The sequence below is a fragment of the Arachis ipaensis genome, chromosome B07 (genome assembly GCF_000816755.2).
Source record: "Arachis ipaensis cultivar K30076 chromosome B07, Araip1.1, whole genome shotgun sequence".
NCBI lineage: Eukaryota > Viridiplantae > Streptophyta > Magnoliopsida > Fabales > Fabaceae > Arachis > Arachis ipaensis.
Window position 1 is genome coordinate 18,470,411 of NC_029791.2, and position 17,673 is coordinate 18,488,083.

Consider the following 17,673-nt stretch of genomic DNA (forward strand, 5'->3'; position numbering starts at 1 on the left):
AGTTCTCTATAGTCTATACATGTTCTTTTGTAAAATGTGATACCTATACAATTATAAAATGCATCCAAACTTGTTCACATGTCATGAAAATATTGAGATATATTTTTTTTGGTGAGTTGATATATTGTATACAGTGGAAAAATTTTTGGACCAAAACAGTATCATGAACGCTCACAAGAAAGGCCTAGGAGATAAATACTAAATAGTCGAAGTTGAAACTTGAAAGTTGAAACCCATCAAGGGTTGTTTGTTTGTTTTTTTGTTCCTTCTCTCGAGACCTACCAAATAAATAAATAATCTTAGCATTTTCTTTTCTCACTTGTTTCAGTTTCTTCTCTTTTCTTCTCGTTTTCACCCGTCCTTGACTTCACTGTCTAACAAGAGGAGTAATTAACTAATTATCCTTTTACTTTTTTTTTTTTCAATTTGTTATCCAGAAAAAGCAAAACTAAGCAAATAATAAAAAAATAAAGCAGAAATTTTGGTTGTGGTGAAGAAGAGGAGGTTGGTGGTGGGGGTGGTGTTGAATCTGAAAATAATGGAGGCGGTGGCGGAAGGGCTGTGGGGTTTGGCGGAGTTTCACGAGAGAAGAGGCGAGATAGGGAAAGCGGTGAAGTGCCTTGAAGCCATATGCCAGAGCCAGGTTTCATTCTTTCCGATCGTTGAAGTCAAGACGCGCCTCCGCATCGCCACTTTGCTCCTCCACCATTCTCACAACATCTCTCACGCCAAGTCCCATCTTGAACGCTCTGTTAAGTACCATTTCTTTTCCCTCTCTTATCTTGCTTTATGATTTCTCGCACTAATGCACTTATTAAGTTTCTTAATTTGATTTACTTGGAGTAGAAGTAGTTTCTGCTGTAGGTTTTTGAATTCGGAGTTCTCTCCTACTAGTTTAGTTGGATAGTATAGCATTTAGCAATAGAGGGGAGGTTCAAAACTAATTGCTAGAATTATGAAGGAGAAAACTAGTGCTGGTGTTAGTTAAAGAGATGTGTTTTGCTGTAGAATCTCTCTTCTTCGTGGTGTAGAGAAAGAATTGGGTTGGATACCTGGATACGGATTGCTTTGCATGTTGCTTGATCTGCAGCTGGAATGCTATGGAAATTAGGTTAACTTACTAAATTCCTAAATATGCCTTGTTTGGAACCTTTAGCTGATACTTTGAATTGTACTTTGGCTAGGTAATATATTGGTGTATAAAGCGGCATGCTTCCAGAAATGGACATCGAAAAGAAAAATTCATACACTAATTTTATGACTAAATTTGCATATTTTTAGTGATTTCTATGTTGTAACTATATACTTAAACTCACCATTTTAGCTAAAAAAACCACAATAAGAGGGATGACTTAGGAATGATACAATGCCCAACCTGATATGGAGGTTGCAAAATTCTAAACCAGATAGGTACAAGTGTAGAATTGATATAAATTAACAAGGCAATTCAAACCCTGCTACATCAAGCTTCAAAAAGTTAACCTTGGTCATTAGAGACAATCAACTACTATTATTGACCTAATTTCTAATTATTGTGGAATAAATTTTTTGGTTTAAAAAATCCGACTGAAAATTGTAAGGTGAAAATTATGAGTATTGAAAGTGCCAATCGCCACAGATTCTAGTGTTATCAAGGCAATTCAAACCCTGCTACATCAAAGTTCAAAAAGTTAACCTTGGTCATTAGAGACAATCAACTACTATTATTGACCTAATTTCTAATTATTGTGGAATAAATTTTTTGGTTTAAAAAATCCGACTGAAAATTGTAAGGTGAAAATTATGAGTATTGAAAGTGCCAATCGCCACATATTATAGTGTTATTGATAAATGTTTACTTAGTTTTACATAGTTAAAATGGACTCTCATGCTTTCACCAGGTTCTTTCCTAATGGAGGTGCTAGCTTTAAGTCATGCGATCATGAGGCTAACTCATAGCTTATTATCAATTTATCAGAGTATTTTTGACATTTTTAATAGAACTCTAGAGATATTTGATAATGGAGCTGATCTTATACAAGTGCTGACTGTTTTTTCTTTTTTCCTTTTTCTTTTTTTTTTCTCTCTTTGTTATTTCAGCAATTGCTTTTAAAGTCAATACCATCATGCTTTGAATTGAAGTGCAGAGCATATAGCTTACTTAGCCAATGCTACCATCTTGTTGGATCTATTCCATCTCAGAAACAGATATTGCAGAAAGGCCTAGAGCTTACGGCATCGGCTGGACATGAGTATGCATAGCTTCATTTTTTTATTTTATTTGATTTACTTAGTTTTGCTTTTTTTTTACTAGTTAGTGTGAAATATAACCTTTATGACTCAGGTTTTGTTATGGACCTTCAAATCCCAAGGTCTATTAAGTTGTAGTTTGTGCAGAAAATGATAATATTCGTTATCTTGTAATCATTTTACCATGACCAAAAGAAAATAATAGCTATAACTTGCATATTGGAATTATATGCTTATTTTGTGAGAATCTTTGTATATATGATTAATACGTGTTACCTGGATGGTGAAGTGTATAGTAGTACTACATATAATAATAATAATAACAATAATAATGATTACATTTACTTTATTTTTGGTCTGGAAATTGCATTTGATACAACAAAGTTGTTTGATATTTGATTATGATGTATAGGCATGCAACTGGAAAGTTATTATAAATTGTCCATTTTATATTATGTTCAGTAATAACTAATGGTTTGTGAATTACATATTCTTAGTTTTTAGTTTAATTTTATGAAGGATTTCAATGAAGTTGTGGTCCTGCAACTTCAATTCGCAGCTTGCGAATGCTTTGTCAATTGAGGGTGACTACCGGGGTTCAATATCTTCCTTAGAATGTGGATATACCACTGCTACTGAAATATGCAACCCAGAGTTGCAGGTATGTTGTCAGTGGCTACAAGAAGTGACATGTTGTTTGCTTCCTTCGCTGCACTTCACCTGTAATTTGACAGTGAATTTCTACCACTAATGCTATGTTTGGAAGGGGGGTAAAAATGAGCTGAAAGTATCATGGATAAGTTTCATGCATAAATTTACACATCATTCATCTATGAAAATTTCTAGAGCACTTTTATCCTCCAACAAACATTCCCTAGAATGGGCTAGAAATTGTCATAGATGAGTTTGATTTGTAATTAAACATGGAGCTTATCCATGAAAAATTTCATCCCATTTTTATCCCCCATCCAAATATATCCAAAAGGATGACAATACTTTTTTGTTTTATATAATGGACCAGATGTTTTTTGCTACCTCAATATTACATGTCCACCTCATGCAATGGGATGATGATAATTTGGTTGAGCAAGCTGTTAAAAGATGCAGTGAGATTTGGCAGTCAATTGAGCCTGATAAAGTGAGTGCAGATTCTTTAACTTTTTGCTTTTCTGTTTTTTGTTCTTGCAAAGAACACTCAGATAGATGCATGTTTTCAACTGAACTCGCTAGACTTAACCTTTTCTTTTGTTTCTTCCATGGTCTCGTCTCATCAGAGACAACAATGCCCTGGCTTACTCTTTTATAATGAATTACTGCACATATTCTATCGACTGCGGCTCTGCGATTACAAGAATGCTGCACCCCATGTAGACAATCTGGATGCTGCCATGAAGGCTGACATGCAGCAAACACAACAAATGCAAGAGCTAATGAAGGAGCTGAATGCTTTGGATCAAAGCCTTTCTCGGTCTGACCTTCACTACAGGGATAGAGCAGCATTATCTGAAAAGCAATCATCGATTCAGGAGCAGCTAAAAAACATGAATGGATTGAACTCGACTGGGTGCGAAACTCTGGAACCTGTATATTTTGGTAATGTCAGAAGGACACTAGGTGATAAGCTTCCACTGGCACCTCCTCCGATTGATGGTGAATGGCTTCCTAAAAGTGCTGTCTATGCATTGGTTGATCTAATAGTTGTTATATTTGGGCGACCGAAAGGACTTTTTAAGGAGTGTACAAAGCGCTTTGAGTCTGGAATGCAAATCATTCAAGGTTTGTGGGCAACTGTTTTGTTTTTTAAACGGAATACGGGCAAAGTCATTATGCAGGAATTGCAAGTACTACCAATTCTCTATTGAAGTAATGTTTCTTCTTTGCAGATGAGTTATTGAAGCTTGGAATCACTGATGGTGTCACAGGTGAGATTCATTAGCATTATATTGTCTTCAAACTTCAAAGTGCTCATGCTGTTTATTTACAAGGTTTCCTTATGCAACCTTATTGAAATTTCATTTTTAGCAGAAGTGGAATTGAAACACTCTTCTATCTGGATGGCTGGTGTGTACTTAATGCTACTAATTCAATTTCTTGAAAACAAGGTGGCCGTAGAGCTCACTCGGGCAGAATTTGTAGAAGCCCAAGAGGTTGTTTAGATGCTTTTGGTATATTTTGTCAGTTCTATAGATGAGAAGACATGATAATTTGTATTTTATTTCGTTGATATTTCAGGATCAATTGAAACATGTCACCTTGTTAGCTGGCTTGTTATGATGATAATTTTCTTGTACTAGTGATTTAAAAAAGTTGGCAGTGAAATTGTGTCCTACTATGCTCCAGAGCTGAAATAATTTATGGTATTTTATGCAATTTTGCAGGCTTTGATACAGATGAAAAATTGGTTCACACGGTTTCCAACTATATTACAGGCATGTGAGAGCATCATTGAGATGCTTAGAGGCCAATATGCTCATTCTGTTGGCTGTTATAACGAAGCTGCTTTTCACTTTGTTGAAGCAGTAAAGGTGTGTCTGTAACATAACGATAGATGTCATATTTTAGTAGTGATCAAGATGTGTATGCAGCTTTAGTGATTGTGGCAAATTGACATGATGATTTGTTGTGCTATAGGCCCATATTTTGTAGTTTTCTAACTGGTGACTACTATAAATTGTTGAAAGATATTGAAACTAACAAATTTTTGTGCAGCTTACAGAGAGCAAATCAATGCAAGCTATGTGTCAAGTTTATGCAGCTGTCTCGTATATCTGCATTGGTGATGCTGAATCTTCTTCGCAGGTTCAACAGCTTCTACAATCCCAAATTGAATTTTTGCTACATATTTTCGTCTAGTAATTTAATTCCATCAACTGTATGTTTTAAGCAAATCATAATTTTCCTGCAGGCTCTCGATTTGATTACTCCAGTTTACGGTGTTATGGATTCCTTTGTAGGAGTCAGAGAGAAAACTGGTGTTCTTTTTGCTTATGGTCTTTTATTAATGAAGCGACAGGATCTTCAAGAAGCAAGGCAAGTATTTTAGCCAGGTTTTGTTCAACCAGGATTGTCTGTCCATAAAAATTGTTTTGAATGTATGCAAAGGATCTTTCCAAGAACTAGGAGTTGATTTGCAGTTATACAAATTACTTGGGTATAAAATATGTAATACTTGATAGATCTGCATCAGAACTATCTTTCTTTTTTGATTTATTGAGGTAGAAGTAACTAGTTGATATTCACAAGTGCAGTAGATCAAAGTACTGTTAGATAAATTAATCGCCTTAGGTATATCTTATGATTTATCAATTTGCATCATTGTAAAGAAGAGAGGAATAAAATGTCCAGAGAATCGGGAGGGATATACAAACACCATTGTTTAGAAAACCACCTTTAGACCCAACCGACCAATTCAACTAGACAACTATTTGAAGGGACATTCTATCCAACCAATCAATAGTTTGACACTAGTAACTTGTTTTAGTTGAAAACTTTGGTTATACCAATAAGACTTCTAACCAGTCAAATCGCCTCTAAGCAATCTCAATAATCACCCTTAGCATGCTATTTTCTTTTTCTTCCTTCCTTTTAAGTTAACTTTTATTTTGCAGAAATCGCCTGGCAAGGGGATTGCAGCTGACGCATACTTATTTGGGTAACCTTCAACTTGTTTCCCAATATTTGACGATCCTTGGCAGTTTGGCTCTTGCATTGCATGATACTGTACAAGCCAGGGAGATATTGAGATCATCATTGACCTTGGCAAAGAAGCTTTCTGATACTCCAACTCAGATATGGGTGCTATCTATTTTGACAGGTACTTTCTAACACTACTTAGTTTGTGAATGCAACATGTCTATAGCTACAGTAATCAAGTGAAGCTTTTTTATTCTTATATTCAGAGAGCCTCTAGAATGTTCTGGCTTCTGCAGTTGTTCCAGAGTAGTTGGGTTTATGTTTTCTTTGAAAGAGAGTGGCTTGTGTGTATATTTCGGCCCTCTGTGAACTGCTTTGACTGATTGTCTAATTTACAATTCTGTTCCTTTTTCGGTGTTCCTTCTGTTAGGTTTTATCTATAGGATATAAATAATCTGTTGTCCATTGGATTTATTATTATTATTGTCGTTGTTGTTGTGAAAGGTAATCCTCCGGTATACCCTCTTCTCAATCCTCTTCAGCCTTTTTACTTTGGATATGGATTCAGAGAAGAAACTCTATCCTGCACAGATGCAATTTTTTTTAGATCAATAAACATTAGACATTTCGGAACTAGAAACAAAACTATTAAAGAGAAAGATGGGGTAGCACTTATTGTTAAAAATTATTTTATAATCTCAACCTAGGTAGTTTTATTATTGGAGAATACCTGTATATTGTAGAAGTCCCAGCGTCCCAGGTTAAAGATTAGTAGGTCATATGGGAGGCAGTTCGATATTTAAGTGCAACACAACTGTGGACGAAATCATTAAGAAGGATTTAGAATTAAATGGCGTGCTTACAATCATTGGCCATTTGACAATGTAAGCATCCCTACCTTGTGAGAAACTGTTGCCATTATTATTTGGATATGGTTGAAAGGATGCATACCTTAGTAGACTACTATGAAAAGCATGTTCAAAAGGGTGCTCTGAACCATTGTAGATGTAACTTTTTTCCGTTATTTTCTTTTTTAAAATGTTATTCTTCCTCAAGTTGTACTCTCCACTTGGCTCCTGCAGCTTTATATAAAGAATTAGGGGAAAGAGGGAATGAAATGGAGAATGCTGAGTATCAGACAAAAAAGATAGAAGAATTGCAAGAGAGGCTTGCCGATGCACATGCGTCCATTCTTCATCTCGAAATAGTATGGTCTTCTTGACTGATCAGCAGTTTGCTATACGTGTTTGAACTTTCAGTTAATTAATGTTTGTGTTGCCTTTTGATTGTTAGATTGCCAAAGTGAGGTTCGAGGTTCGCCAATTACATGAGACGGACATGAAGCGCGCAATGGCAGGGCCAGCTATGGGAGTCAATCTTGATATTCCAGAATCTATTGGTTTGTCAGCACCTTTACCTGCTACATCATCAACGAGGCTAGTTGATACAAACAGCAGAAGACGTGGAAAGTGGAGAATTTAGTGTACTTGTGGATAGATTGCAGTCAATTGCAGCAGCTTCACATATTTTGATAGATAGGATGTAATATGGCATACTACTTACCAGGAAGGCTTTCAATTTACCAGGAAGGCTTTCAATCACGTGCATTACTCTTAAAGAGGCTGTACAGTTAACTAGGATGATTATTATTAAGATGTACAATAGAATGTGTAGTAACCCTGACCTAAGATAGGGGATTTTCTGTAATTATATCAAGGGAATGTGGAGTAAGGTTTCATAAGGTAACCTGATTAGGAGTTATTGTGCTTGATTCAGCTGTTCATAGTATTTATTCTTTTAAATTCACTCAAGTCAATGTGCGTTCTTGAGATGTGAATTGGAAATCAATTGCAAAGTGTGTGTTTGTTTTTTTTTTTCTTTGAAATAGTTAGTGTTTGTTATTCGTGTCAAGCCTCTACAGCTTGGCTTCAATTATACAAGCTGCATGGCAGTTGATGAAAATGCTTCCAATTATCCAAGAATGATTGATTTGTTGACAAAATCCTCTTGTAAACTTGAGTAAGAAGAAATGATAGACAGCAAAATGAGCATATTTAAAAGCTGCTACTAAATGTGGCTACACCATTTAGTTATAGAAATAGAGATACAAAAGCTTCTGATCCTTCATCCATTCTTTTAGGACAAAATATTGGATTGTGAAATATGTTGTCTTGTATACTTATTTTTATTACTAAATATTAGATGTGTGTCTTTATTTTATATTTGTATCATGTCTTATACTAGACCATGAGGTGTGAGACACGCGAAGGTGAAGCAAGATGAATGATTGGTATAAACTCAAGTCACTAGGAAATGGGTTTTACAAGTCCAAATAAAAATACTTAAAAATTCAGAGTTATTAAAATACATGATTAAACTTAAAAAAATTACACTTACTATTTTAATTTGAATATAATTATACTGCTATTTAAAAGAAAGTCATAAACATCTCCAGAAGTTAGACGAAAACGTGATCTAATATTTTAATTGCCTATTAGATCTTTCATTCTTGTCATACTCATACATTTGCCAGATAGAAAATGAAGAATGAACTTGGCTCAGATAAAGGGGAAAAGGGGGGAAACATCATCATTTGCCATTTTTGTTAACACTAACTAGTAACTACTAAACTGAACTCGAGTAAGAAATCAAATACCCCCACCAAACTAGAAAGAAAAACCGCAACCACGCTAACAATATTCTCTTTCTCTTTCTCTCTCTCACACATTTCAATTCCATATTCTCCTTTTTGAATGTACACAAGAAAATGTATAAGAAATTCTCCCTTTGAACCAGTAACATTTCTGCACAATACACACTAGACCGACAAAGAAAACTTCTTCACTTCTGAATATTCAATTCCATTTAGGGTTTCCAAAATCCATTAAAAACCTCAGAAAATTCCTTTTCTTCTTCTCATGTTTCTTCGTTTTGGCTCCAACCCATTTTCATAACACAAAAGTTTCAGATTTTGCGGTTTTCAGAATAACAATTATGCTTGCTGCTGCTGCTTCTGCATCTAAGCATCTTCTTCAACGCGATGTTAGACCCACCACTATTTTTGCCTCTCACAGTGTAAGTGGAAATCATGTTCGGTTGCTCTTAACTGCTTCTGGCATAAGCAGAAACTCAATTCACAGAAGCATAGGAAGCAAAAATTTTGGTTTTGGAAACCATCCGCAACAACACACAACATGCCCAAGTTTGCTTTTCTCTGTAAAGGGGTTCCTCTCGGATTCATCACCTTCCTCTTCCTCGTCAAATTCATCTCCTTCACTACATGGCAGAGTAACCAGGCCTTATATACTACAAACTGTTCGTTAAAATGCCTCTTACTTTTTCTTTGAAGGAACTTTTGTTTGATTAGTTGAAATTCAATGGATTTGATGATGACTTTGTGGAATTGTGTATGAAGCAGAGTTCAACGGTAGATGGAAGAGCATTGTTCTCAACTTCAACTAAAAATGATGATGCAGCTGCACCTAAGCAGAATGAGAGTACCAGTAACAAAAAGAATGTTTCCAGCATTGTTAAGTCAGCTTCAGGGGATCAAGTTGCTGATATGAAGATCCTTCGGACGCTTGCCAGTTACCTGTGGATGAAAGAGAATCCTGAATTTCGGTTTCGGGTTGTGGCTGCTTTGGGTTTCCTTGTTGGGGCTAAGGTCAGGTTACCTGATTGATTTGTTGTTTGTTGTGTTTTGATTAATTTTGTGATGCTAAACATTTCTGTCTGTCAAATTCACTCAATTGGCATTTTGGTCTTTGCTGCTGTGTCTAATGGTTGATTGATGTGCTGTTTTTTGTTTCTTCAGGTTTTGAATGTTCAAGTACCTTTCTTTTTCAAGCTGGCTGTTGATTGGTTGACAACTGCCACAGGCAATGCTGATTCTCTTGCTTCTTTTACGGCTGCGAATTCAACTGCAGTGGCTCTTTTTGCGACACCAGTGGCTGTGTTGGTTGGATATGGAATTGCTCGTACCGGAGCTTCAGCGTTCAACGGTATTTACAACTCAGTTGATGTGCTACTTGTGTACTTGTTGAATGTGTCATTTGAAGTTAAATGTCTACCTGTTATTTCTCTTTGAAGCTAAACCTGGATTCAGTTATAGTAAAATAGGTGTTAGTAATACTCATATTGTTATTATTCGGTTTCCCATAATCCCGGGGGTTGGGGGTGGAATTGGCTGGCTTAGCATGTTAAATTATAATCCCTTGCCTTCTCAAAAGAATTTGGGTTGGAGTTATATTTTAGGCTCGTTGGACTTGTATTTATATTAATAATTTATCTACCATAAAAATGTTATTGATTTTACTTTCTTTCTTTTTTTAACTTATCTAAATATAACAGAGAAATGAGCATTGCTAGAGGAGAGAATTAGGTAGACTAGGCCTGAAGGTGAAGATGAGGTGCATCCTCTGAAGGAAAAAAAAATAACAATAAAAGAAAGAGAGGAAAGTTTGAGTCGAACAGGCTGCCGGTACACTCTGCATATTGGAGATGGTAACACCCTTGAATTTGAAACAGACATTGGTAGAACACCAGAGAGAAGTTAAAATTATAACTCTCTCCCGACTAAATTTGATGGGCACCCTATGACTATCCCTCAAGCATAAATAATAAAGCCCTCATCTGCTATGACTAATTATAAAGGTCCCAATCTGGTTTCTTTCGAAACATCAAATTTTGATTTTAAAACCTGAAAAGAAAACAGAATCCATCCCAGCCCAATAATTTCCCAAGCCATGTTCTTCCAAACAGACAATAAAAACATTGAGAAAATTACTTAAATGCACATAAAGTGAATATATATATAGCTAGAATTGGCTTTTATATGCTCATTAGACATATACACTGCTGCTAGTGTCTCTATGAAGGCAGTTTGCTTTACACTTTTGGTCTGGTTACATTTTATCCATGTTTTGTGACTTTGCATGATTTTTTTTATAAGCTGGATGCTACTTTTGTGGCAGAATTGCGGACTGCGGTATTTTCTAAGGTAGCACTACGAACAATTCGCCTAGTATCTAGGAAGGTATGTTGCTTCAATGGTTTCAGTTTGTCATTCAATATTCATCATTCCTTTAGGGATCCTGAGAAGAAACTTTTTCCAAGTACACCTTCTTGTATTAATAGGTTAACAGATTTGAATTAGATTCCATTTTTAAATAGATTTTTCCCCTTGCCAAATTATGCAAAATTTTATTTTAAATACTCAATTTAAGTCAATTTACTATCTCAGGTCTTCTCACATTTGCATGACCTTGACCTCCGGTATCATCTAAGGTATGGCTTTTTGCTTGGTATGAGGAATAATAATTCTTATATGTTTACATTTATCAGCTGCTAATATGCTTTTATAAAACCAAATGGAGAACTTACAAAATGTCTCTGGAATTCTCCATGAAATTTTTGGTGGAAGTGGAAATGGGCCTATATGGTTTGTGTGTTAAACAGATCCTCCTGTAATCTCTATTCATCATGGTTAATTTCTCCACTGAAGAAGGCCTACCTGTATTTGTTGATGATTAAAAGTGAAATCATGTATCCAAACTGCTAGTTTGTGCTTAGTCCTGCACTTGGACATTCTTAACCAGTCATTGCTGAGGGCTCTGAAAAATTATTTAAATGTGACCTTTTATTGACTAAACTATCAAACTACAAGATATTCACATCTATTTATGATTCTTTGCCTATGTCTTTAGAGTGTGCTTTTTTATTTTTTCATTGTGTATGCTTCTCACCTTGACATTATATTTGCAGCCGAGAAACTGGTGGCCTAAGTAGAATAATTGATCGTGGAAGCCGTGCAATAAATTTCATACTCTCGTCTATGGTGTTTAATGTAGTCCCCACTATATTAGAGGTACGCCTTAGTTATTCCGTCAATAATGTATTTTATAAATATTGGTTACTACTAAAAATTGAAGATATTAATGAGGACTTGGATTTTGCACATGACTTCCTGACATCTTTGATTTTACATGAATGATTTTTACAATTATTTTTGCATCCCAACTCTTGCTTCTTTTTCCTTGAACAACTTCGGCAGATTTAACATGTCTCCATCCAGATATCTATGGTATCAGGTATATTGGCCTACAAATTTGGAGCTCCTTTTGCATGGATTACTTCTCTATCGGTTGCTGCTTATGTTATGTTTACACTGACTATCACACAGGTATCATCCTTTGAGCTGATCTGAATATCTAATATATTGAGGTTTGGTGCTTTATAGTATATATTTTGCTGGTGTTGTTTCAACCTGTTGCATTATTTCACTTTTTGTTCTTTTTAAACATAAGTTATTAAGTTTTAATGGTTCAAATTGTCAATATTGACTAATTTTTACTGTCATGTTTCTTGTATTTTCAGTGGAGGACTAAGTTCAGGAAAGCCATGAATAAGGCTGATAATGATGCTAGTACAAAGGCTATTGATTCGCTGATTAATTATGAGGTGAGCTTTTTCGTTATTGATAGAAATATTTTGATTGATAATTATAGTTTGATTTTCATCTAAGCATTTGTGTCGCCAGTGTGGGGTTGATGATTTTTTTTCTTCCCTCTCTTTTTGTTTTATAGACTGTCAAATATTTCAATAATGAAGATTATGAAGCTGATAAATATGATGAGTACCTAAAGAGTAAGTTAGTTTTACTTGTCGAAAATTGTTTTTGTTCTTTAGTAACTCATGCACTTCAAAAGCTTTAGTGAGATAATGATACTACTCTAGCTACATGTGTATTACACTTTAAATGAAGATATCTTGTTATATCAGCAGTAACCAGATACTAATATGTAGATTCTGTACTACATTGTTTATCTTCAACAAATATTTTATAGCTGAAGCAACCACCTGTGTTGCTTCTTAAATTTCATTTATGCTTCTTGCCCCAATTATTTCTGATTTTCTTTTAATTATAATTGACATCATTTATGCTGCTGTGGTTTTTATTGTTGTAATCCAGAGTATGAGGGTGCTGCTCTGAAAACACAACGCAGTCTTGCTTTGTTAAACTTCGGTCAAAATATTATATTTAGTACAGCTCTATCAACAGCAATGGTTCTGTGTTCCTATGGGATTATGGACGGCAGGTTGACAGTTGGTGATTTGGTAATGTTCTCGTCAAATCAAATTTTATGTCTTTCTTTTTTCTACATATATAATTTGTGGTGGTATCTCCTACCATTGTTCTTCTGTATGTAATCCGTTCTTTAGTTAAAAAAAAAGTTCTTTGCAGTTATCTTTTTTTTTTTATGTTAATGAAGTCTTTATTTAGCTAATAAATTGAATCCTTATTGAAGTTTTATGGTCTGAATTATATATAATTTAAATTCAATATGCAGGTTATGGTCAATGGCCTTCTCTTCCAACTGTCTCTTCCACTCAACTTCCTAGGTAGTGTTTATCGCGAGACTATACAGAGTCTAGTTGACATGAAGTCCATGTTTCAGTTACTTGAGGTATGTTCCCCATTAAACTTTTAAAAATTATTTTGTAATTAAATTCTAGATAGGTGTTGAGCATTAAATTTCCTTCTTTCACCAAAAATATGTACTTATATGTGTGAGGATAATAGACAAAATACTATATGATATGAGTCTTTGGATTACAGGAGATTTTGGTGACATCAATAATTTTGTAATATTCATACTTGAGTTAATAATATCTTTTTTATTATTTTTTCTACGTTTGTTCTTGGTGGTTTTGTTTATAAAATATGAGTAATGACTGAGAGTCTTATTTCATTTTCCTAATTCTTAAAATGAGTAAAAATTCAAATGTATATGTTATTTTTTGAAAACAAAAAAGATGAAAAATTTTGAAACGTTCATTACTTATAAATTAGGAGGATGAGTTAGGACTCTCAATCATTTTTCATAAAATATTTACATTGTTGTGGGATTTATTAGATATTTGCAAAAGGAGTTTTTTTTCTTGTAACTAGGTTTATTCAAAGATATGCTATATATGTGTGTATGTGATCATGTTTGCCGGCAATTTTATTTACTTGCCTGAGTGCATGATACTTTATGTTTTTTATTTTATAATTATTCTTTTACAGGAAACAGCAGACATTAAGGATAAAGAAGATGCAAAGCCTCTAAGATTTGATGGAGGAAGAATCGAATTTGACAATGTACATTTTAGGTTGGTAGCTGTTCTGCCATTCCTGTACAATTTGCAAATGTGTTTTTGTGTTCAGTGACCAATTAAATAAATGTTCTATGACATATTGCTTACACTGCCAACATTTGAGTATATGACTAACATTTATTTTGTGTGGTTTCTTGTTGATGCCTGCTGTTACTGCAGTTACCTCACAGAAAGAAAGATACTAGATGGGGTATCACTTGTTGTGCCAGCTGGTAAAAGCGTGGCAATTGTCGGAACAAGCGGAAGTGGTAAGGTCCAGCATGATTAATTAATTTTGTTTTCTTAAAGGTAATACATATGATGAGTTGCGCTTAGCCATGTGCTGGTGCATCTATTTGTGCATAATTTAGTCATATCTGTCGTATCTCCCATCATATTGGAATTATACTTTATCGTAATCTTAGGCAACGGCTAGTTTGAAGAAAAGCTATGGTAAGTACCTTTTCGATCATGTATGCTCTGCTGACTTGTTTTTAGATATGATATTTTTTTTGGTCCACCCTGCAATACTATCTGGTTCTTTAATATTCTATGCTCTATTATAAAGTTGCATATCTGACATGTTTCAAATTTGTCTATACTTGGCAGGAAAATCAACGATTCTTAGATTGATATTCAGGTTTTTTGATCCTCATTCTGGAAATGTGAGAAAAGATTAAGTAAATTTATTCTATTGATCTATATATATGTAACATATCCTATCCAGTTAGCATTGATTTTTGTTGTCTTTTTTAATCATTAGGATGCTCGTTACTTTTCTCCCACATTCTCAATTTCTCATTTGCAACTTGTATCTTACAGATAAGGATAGATGGTCAAGATATTCAGCAGGTAACCCTTGAGAGTTTGCGGAAGCTCATCGGTGTTGTTCCTCAAGACACTGTAAGTTGAACAAAGCATCTATGTCTTTAACCTCGCTTCGTTGCCTGTGCCAGATTCATGAGGTTTTGAAAACCTGAATGTTTATGTTTCAGGTACTTTTCAATGATACCATATTTCATAATATTCACTATGGTCGACTTTCAGCTACAGAAGAAGAGGTAACTTCTTTGCATTGTGAATTCCCTTCTTTTCCAAGCTATTTCTTAGCTATGTCATATATGCATACAGGTCTACAATGCTGCTCGGCAAGCGGCAATTCATGACACTATCATGAATTTTCCTCAGAAATATTCGACTGTTGTGGGAGAGCGAGGGCTCAAGGTGATATTCAAACCTTGTGAAATTCTTTGCATCTTTACAATGACAAATTCTAAAATGACCGAGTGACTTCTTTTACCCTACAGCTAAGTGGTGGCGAGAAGCAACGTGTTGCCCTAGCTCGTGCTTTCTTAAAAGCACCTGCGATACTGTGAGTTTTCTAGTTATCCCGTAAAGGAACATTGAACTCATCACAACTGTAATCGATATGTGGAATAGGTTCTCGACTATTGAATTTAACCATATTTACTATACCAATACTCTAAAGTTAAAATACTAAGTAAAAGAAAAGGCCCTATTTTCACTTTTTCAAACTTGTTACCCATTTGCATGCTTTATTGTACACCTATGCAATTTTTTGAAAAACTTCTTGTCCTTTTTCTTGTTCTTAGGTTGTGTGATGAAGCTACAAGTGCTCTTGACAGCACAACAGAAGCAGAGATTTTAAGTGCATTGAAGTCGCTATCGAATAACCGAACTTCCATATTCATTGCTCACAGGCTTACTACCGCAATGCAGTGTGACGAGGTAAGCCTAATTTATGTCGTTAAACCATCTGGAGTCTGCTATATTTCATGTTAATGTCTAGCTGTTTTTTATGATCGTTAATTTAACAAAATAAAACATACTTGTAATTTTATATGTTGAAGAACTGTATTACAAGCCAAGACTTATGTTGAAAATCTTTATATGGAAATGCTACAGATCATAGTTTTGGAAAATGGAAAGGTGATTGAACAAGGACCCCATGAAGTTCTCTTATCAAATGGAGGAAGATATGCACAGCTCTGGGGACAACAAAATAACACAATTGATGCAATCGATACAGCTATCAAACTTGGTGTTCAAACTTAAACAAAATGAAGCTTCAGAAGGGAAAAGAAAAATGTTAATAGAGCTTAGAGCATATATATATATGCATGTAATTTAATGACAATTTTGATGTTTACTAATAGTTAGCCTGTTAATAAACCCAATTTAGCCTAGGGTATTATTACATTCAGCTAGGCCAAATAAAATATTGCACATAATAGATTGTGGGGGTCATTCAGAAAGTGAACATCAATTTTGAGTGTGGATTTGATTGCATAATGCAACATTTACGCTAGGTTTTGATGCTCAAAGGCAATCTCAAAAGTTAAGAGTTTGTATAATTGATATTAAATTTAATTAATTTTCTTTGTCTAAAAAGTAAAAACCAACATAACAAAGTGTTTGTACAATTGACATTTTAACTTGATTTTTCTGTCTGAAAACCGACATAGCCCATTTCTATTCACAATTTTTTCATTTTGTTTGCTTAATGCCAAATATTTTAACATACTTTTCATGGTGGTTATTGTGATTATGGTTATCATGAAATTTTGACGATACTTGAAAATTTTAGTAAAGATTAATGCCATTTTTTTATCATTTATATTTTTTTAAAGTACAATTAAATTATATAGCGTTGTTAAATAATAAAAAATTTATGCCATTAATTTTTGTTATATTTTTAAAATGTTATCCAAATTATATAACTACTGTAGTTATTATAATCATATTCACTGTAGAATTTACCACTATACCCATAGAAGAATTCAACATTTTTCATGTCATAAATGAAATACACAAAGTAATATTTTATTTTATTTTTATTTTTATTTTTGTTGATAGGGTTTTCTTTCGATTTCAACATTTGTCAGATAACGTTTCTTGGAGCACAACCATCCAATATTTTTCTTATGGTTTCTCCTTCTGAGGAATCCAGCTACTAAATTGTATAAAAAAAAGTATTGATTTGGATTCTCTAAAGTTTGAATTTCACTTTAAAGAATAAAGTATAATCTCTTACCATTTATTTTATAGGTGAGACTAAGAATAAATATGAGAGAGAAACCATTCAAAGGTAGAAGATCACACTTTACCCTTTAAAGTACAAATTTAAAATTTAAAAGATCTAAATTCAAAGATCTAAATTCAAAAAGTATAAACTATAGAAAACGTTTCGGGTGCTCCAGTATATTTTATTGGAAGTCTGGTATGTCATGTACAATCCAACAGCAAAGTTTGAATTTGTCATGGAGTGTAGCTCACAATGACACTTGAGAAATGGATTCTTTCTATTTTTTTTATTGGAGAGAATAAAGTGTGATCTCTCACATTTAATTCTATATGTGGGACCAAAAATTAATAAGAGAGAGAATAATAAAATGTGAGATCTAAACACTATTTAATTTTTTTTTCATTGAAAATGATCCACTCCCTGATATTTGTAGCCCGAAATAATAAAAAAAAAGACTATAATGGACCGCTAAAGAAATGGAAAATGCACAGCTGTGACCTAGCAGCTATGTTGGGAGTTGGGACGGACATGATGAAGGTGAATAGAAGAGTTTAAAATTGATTAAGTCAAGAAATAGTTAAAAAAATTAAACAAAAAATTAAATAAATTTTCTTTTATACATAAAA

At 34.1% G+C, this 17,673-nt stretch overlaps 2 protein-coding genes across 5 annotated transcripts; both read left to right on the forward strand.

Moving 5' to 3' along the window:
* Positions 293-7,737, forward strand: LOC107609091 (MAU2 chromatid cohesion factor homolog). Of its 3 annotated transcripts, none has more exons than XR_002351213.1 (13): positions 293-751; positions 2,080-2,231; positions 2,749-2,890; positions 3,251-3,367; positions 3,504-4,005; positions 4,113-4,151; positions 4,252-4,376; positions 4,608-4,754; positions 4,939-5,028; positions 5,135-5,259; positions 5,838-6,043; positions 6,606-6,746; positions 6,945-7,069. XR_002351213.1 is itself a non-coding variant. In XM_021107440.1 (13 exons), the coding sequence occupies exons 1-13, from the start codon at positions 539-541 to the stop codon at positions 7,342-7,344; spliced, it is 2,172 nt and encodes a 723-aa protein (XP_020963099.1). In that variant the 5' UTR covers positions 300-538; the 3' UTR covers positions 7,345-7,737. The 3 variants fall into 3 exon arrangements, 2 of the variants coding, with proteins under 2 accessions (XP_020963099.1, XP_016166411.1); XM_021107440.1 differs by lacking the exon at positions 6,606-6,746 and adding an exon at positions 7,156-7,737 and having other exon boundaries at positions 300-751; XM_016310925.2 differs by lacking the exon at positions 6,606-6,746 and adding an exon at positions 7,156-7,737 and having other exon boundaries at positions 303-751; positions 4,255-4,376.
* Positions 8,384-16,396, forward strand: LOC107609087 (ABC transporter B family member 25, mitochondrial). Of its 2 annotated transcripts, XM_016310916.2 has the most exons (20): positions 8,384-9,177; positions 9,281-9,526; positions 9,677-9,863; positions 10,836-10,897; positions 11,105-11,148; positions 11,626-11,728; positions 11,936-12,043; positions 12,238-12,321; positions 12,447-12,507; positions 12,833-12,978; positions 13,212-13,328; positions 13,931-14,016; positions 14,182-14,270; positions 14,611-14,666; positions 14,824-14,904; positions 14,997-15,062; positions 15,133-15,225; positions 15,309-15,373; positions 15,615-15,750; positions 15,928-16,396. In XM_016310916.2, the coding sequence occupies exons 1-20, from the start codon at positions 8,857-8,859 to the stop codon at positions 16,075-16,077; spliced, it is 2,301 nt and encodes a 766-aa protein (XP_016166402.1). In that variant the 5' UTR covers positions 8,384-8,856; the 3' UTR covers positions 16,078-16,396. The 2 variants fall into 2 exon arrangements, with proteins under 2 accessions (XP_016166402.1, XP_020963100.1); XM_021107441.1 differs by lacking the exons at positions 8,384-9,177; positions 9,281-9,526; positions 9,677-9,863 and adding an exon at positions 10,255-10,365.

What these genes read in the sequence shown, in the direction of transcription:
- LOC107609091 (XM_021107440.1), top strand. Translation starts at nt 539, where the DNA reads ATGGAGGCGGTGGCGGAAGGGCTGTGGGGTTTGGCGGAGTTTCACGAG. An exon ending in AGTCCCATCTTGAACGCTCT is followed by an intron (nt 752 to 2,079) that starts GTTAAGTACCAT and finishes TTGTTATTTCAG; the next exon opens with CAATTGCTTTTAAAGTCAAT. An exon ending in ACTTTGTTGAAGCAGTAAAG is followed by an intron (nt 4,755 to 4,938) that starts GTGTGTCTGTAA and finishes ATTTTTGTGCAG; the next exon opens with CTTACAGAGAGCAAATCAAT.
- LOC107609087 (XM_016310916.2), top strand. Translation starts at nt 8,857, where the DNA reads ATGCTTGCTGCTGCTGCTTCTGCATCTAAGCATCTTCTTCAACGCGAT. An exon ending in GTGTTGTTCCTCAAGACACT is followed by an intron (nt 14,905 to 14,996) that starts GTAAGTTGAACA and finishes TTTATGTTTCAG; the next exon opens with GTACTTTTCAATGATACCAT. An exon ending in TTTCAGCTACAGAAGAAGAG is followed by an intron (nt 15,063 to 15,132) that starts GTAACTTCTTTG and finishes ATATGCATACAG; the next exon opens with GTCTACAATGCTGCTCGGCA.